The sequence below is a fragment of the Sorghum bicolor genome, chromosome 3 (assembly GCF_000003195.3).
Source record: "Sorghum bicolor cultivar BTx623 chromosome 3, Sorghum_bicolor_NCBIv3, whole genome shotgun sequence".
Classification (NCBI taxonomy): domain Eukaryota; kingdom Viridiplantae; phylum Streptophyta; class Magnoliopsida; order Poales; family Poaceae; genus Sorghum; species Sorghum bicolor.
The window spans coordinates 12,852,911-12,856,900 of NC_012872.2; the positions used below are offsets into that span (position 1 = coordinate 12,852,911).

General features: G+C 46.6%; 1 protein-coding gene across 2 annotated transcripts; it reads right to left on the bottom strand.

Moving 5' to 3' along the window:
* LOC110433857 (tubulin beta-5 chain) lies at positions 403 to 3,990 on the bottom strand. Of its 2 annotated transcripts, none has more exons than XM_021456721.1 (4): positions 3,841 to 3,990; positions 2,835 to 3,250; positions 1,883 to 2,152; positions 403 to 1,330 (listed from the first exon to the last, which is right to left on the bottom strand). In XM_021456721.1, exons 2-4 carry the CDS (start codon positions 3,226 to 3,228, stop codon positions 654 to 656), a joined length of 1,341 nt encoding a protein of 446 aa, XP_021312396.1. In that variant the 5' UTR covers positions 3,229 to 3,250; positions 3,841 to 3,990; the 3' UTR covers positions 403 to 653. The 2 variants fall into 2 exon arrangements, with proteins under 2 accessions (XP_021312396.1, XP_021312397.1); XM_021456722.1 differs by lacking the exon at positions 3,841 to 3,990 and adding an exon at positions 3,503 to 3,526.

The window sequence follows — 3,990 nt, forward strand, 5'->3', positions numbered from 1 at the left end:
AATTTTTATTTCAGGTAGACTTAACGCGACAACACAAATTACAAAATTCAGGTATTCAGGTATTGGTAAATCATTGGGAGTCAATTTTATATCTTAAAGATGAGCCCATGCGACACTCCCAACAAGCTCCTGGAGAAAAACTACGGTGGGAGGCAATCTGCAAAACGCGACTTTTTTTTTTTGAAACTAAAACGCGGATCTTGAGTCCATATGGCGCAGCAGAAATCGGCTCTGGAGCTATCGATGGGGTTGAGATCCGGCCGGCCGTATCCGGTGCCCCATGGACCAGCGAGGCAGCACTTGGATATGTCCGAGCCGTGCTGATCCAAGAGAGCAAACAAGTGCACGGGACAAAATTCGCATTCTTAATGTTAAGAACCATCACAGCATCAAGCACCCAGATACAATAATCAAATACTCCTCACATATAAGCCATGGCATATCAAGCAGTGCAGGTGAACAAGTCTTTGTGGTGGCGAAAGAGGGCAAGTGGTAGCATACAGCATGCTACCCCACAGAAGTGCTACTACATACCCAGCATTAACATGCGCGAATACAATAATAAGCAAACCATAGGCAAAGCACAAGCTTGAAAGAAAAAACCAGGTCCAGAGAGGGGTACAAATATGTGGCTGTCCAGAGTCCAGAACACCTTACTCGTCTTGGATGCCATCCTCCTCGTCCTCGTACTCTGCCTCCTCATCGGCAGTGGCATCCTGGTACTGCTGGTACTCGGACACCAGATCATTCATGTTGCTCTCAGCCTCGGTGAACTCCATCTCATCCATGCCCTCACCAGTGTACCAATGCAAGAAAGCCTTCCTCCTGAACATAGCAGTGAACTGCTCGCTCACACGGCGGAACATCTCCTGGATGGAGGTGGAGTTGCCAATGAAGGTGGAGGCCATGGAAAGGCCACGCGGCGGGATGTCGCAGACACTGGACTTGACGTTGTTGGGGATCCACTCGACGAAGTAGGACGAGTTCTTGTTCTGCACATTGATCATCTGCTCGTCCACCTCCTTGGTGCTCATCTTGCCACGGAACATGGCAGAGGCTGTGAGATAGCGGCCATGGCGCGGGTCAGCGGCGCACATCATGTTCTTGGCATCCCACATCTGCTGGGTTAGCTCAGGGACGGTGAGAGCACGGTACTGCTGCGAGCCACGCGAGGTGAGTGGCGCAAAGCCAACCATGAAGAAGTGCAGGCGAGGGAATGGGATCAGGTTGACTGCAAGCTTGCGCAGGTCAGAGTTCAGCTGTCCTGGGAAGCGCAGGCAGCAAGTGACTCCGCTCATTGTTGCACTGATCAAGTGATTCAAGTCTCCAACTGTTCAGAAACAAACTATGTCACAACAGTATTCAAGAATTCAACATAATATAAACTACTACATGATTTCTGTAAATAATCAGAATTACTCAGAAAGTGAACACTATAATTTCAAAAGCTTAAAGATGGAATAGCCAATGTCTAGACAGGTGTGAAGTCATTTCACCAGATCAGCCAGGGTTATTGATTATATAACTAATCTATTTTTTCTATTACAGAACAGGACATTGAAAAGAACAGCCAATGAGTTGGCTTAATTGATGAATAGGACAAGTGCAAAACACATCAATTATTCTAGTACGCATCAGGTGCCAGCTCTTTTTAACAGGGCAGCCATGTGCAACTAATCAGCTAATTACGGCCAAGCCAAAGAACGACAACAGATCTGGCAATACAAATATTAAAAACTGAATTTAAATTACTGAGCAAAAAAATATTATTGTGGCAAGGCCATCATTGGAGATTTGGAACATAAATCTACCTGATAAAGCATATCACAAATAAAACATTTTCAACACAGGGTAATTGATCTTAGAGTTTAAATCAACTCACAGCTAGGTGTTGTAAGCTTCAGAGTTCGGAAGCAAATGTCATAAAGCGCCTCGTTGTCCAGAACCATGCATTCATCAGCATTCTCAACCAACTGATGAACAGACAGTGTGGCATTGTATGGCTCCACAACAGTGTCCGACACCTTGGGTGAGGGGAACACAGAAAAGGTGAGCATCATCCGATCAGGGTACTCCTCCCTGATCTTTGAGATGAGAAGGGTGCCCATTCCAGATCCAGTGCCTCCTCCAAGGGAGTGGCAAACTTGGAAGCCTGATCACAGCAAGTTAAAAAAAAATGTAAGTTGCAGCCAACACAATGTAGAAACAGGTAAAATTACACAATGAGACCAAGGACTTCTCAATCTTGTCATAGTAACCCTGTGTACAGACAAGATAGAGAAACTCTTTTTTTTTCTCTCCAAAAAGTGAAAGGCAATGAGTAGTCTAATATCACACAGAACAAAATATCTATTACAGATGCCAATAGCATATTCCATACAACACTTCTAAACAGCCTTTCAGGTATGAAAGAAATCAAACAGCATATATGGATCGAACTTCTTTTGCAGTCAAAACCATTGAAAATAAATATTGGTGAACAGGCTCATGTGACTGCACCTAACAGCAAAAAAATACACAATCTGGCAATACTTAGGGTCAATCCTAAAGTATAGTAGTCAATAAAACAAAGGACCGGTAGATAAATAAGTAGCAACAACAATATACTAAAGTCCACCAGCAAACGCACACTAGCTAACAATCAAGTAACTGCACCAAAGCACACTTAAAATAAAGCTAAATAATCACATGATAGTGCCATCCAAGAGTAATAGACAAAATCGGATCTGAAAGTGCTCTCATCAGATCTAACACACAAGCATAATTAACAGTATGCTTTCAGGTCAAAAGATAATTAACAGTAAGCATTTAAGGATGCTAAAAATGAAAGGGACCTTGCAGGCAGTCGCAGTTCTCAGCCTCTTTCCTCACGACGTCAAGCACGGAGTCGATGAGCTCAGCGCCCTCGGTGTAGTGGCCCTTGGCCCAGTTGTTCCCCGCGCCAGACTGGCCGAAGACGAAGTTGTCGGGGCGGAAGATCTGTCCGTACGGGCCGGTGCGGACGCTGTCCATGGTGCCGGGCTCGAGGTCCATGAGCACGGCGCGCGGCACGAAGCGGCCGCATGAGGCCTCGTTGTAGTAGACGTTGACGCGCTCGAGCTGGAGGTCGGAGGTGCCGACGTAGCGTCCGGTGGGGTCGATACCATGCTCGTCGCAGACAACCTCCCAGAACTTGGAACCGATCTGGTTCCCGCACTGGCCGCCCTGGATGTGGAGGATCTCCCTCATGGCTTGATCTCAAGGTTGGTAGCTGCAGGTGGGAGGGGAGCAGAAGGGCGGTTAGTAGCGTGAAAATGATGGAGACATTACTCCGAAAGGGAGTGGAGAACCAGATCTATGGAGGAATAACAAGCTCCGGCACGAAATCAATCAGATCCGGGAATAAAGGAAAAAGTGCAGTTAAAAAAAGAGAGAGGACTGCAGAAAACTTAAAATACTGGCTGTAGCACCACAAGGGAAGTGAGGAGCCCCTTGAGATCTACCTGAAATTCTATGAGAATACCTCACGGAAGCGCGTCACCTATGAACAAAGCCAAATCTCAAATCCCAATATAAGAACCGAGAACATGTAGAATCCAGAAGCAGCGAAAGATGACTGATGATCTGACAATCAAACGCCTAAACAAAATTTGGAGCGGTGCAGATCTAATAAAAAAACATAGCCGCACCAGCAGCGAAGGACACCGCAACATCCACCCAAATCTAGCCCCAAAATTCAAACCTCACAAAACGAAACCAAAAAAAAGTCCCCAAATCTGCTACTACCAGACATAAATCCCGGAGGGAACACGAAAACAAAACCCAAAATCGTAATATGGCACAAGGATTCCGCCGCATTACCTCACAGAAGAAGAAGCGAGTCGGCCGTCCAGATGAGGGGGGAGCGGGGAGGGGAAGGGGGAGGGTGTGGTAAATGAAATGAGCGAGTGGCCAGAAAGGGGGCGGATTTTATAGTGGGCGCGGGGGGCTAGGGCACCGGATCAGGCGGCC

Excerpts from the sequence above, each read along its gene's own strand:
- LOC110433857 (XM_021456721.1), bottom strand. The coding sequence starts at position 3,228 with ATGAGGGAGATCCTCCACATCCAGGGCGGCCAGTGCGGGAACCAGATC. Across the intron at positions 2,153-2,834 it reads GAACTGCGACTGCCTGCAAG|GCTTCCAAGTTTGCCACTCC; the intron begins GTCCCTTTCATT and ends TGCTGTGATCAG. Across the intron at positions 1,331-1,882 it reads GAAGCTTACAACACCTAGCT|TTGGAGACTTGAATCACTTG; the intron begins GTGAGTTGATTT and ends GTTTCTGAACAG.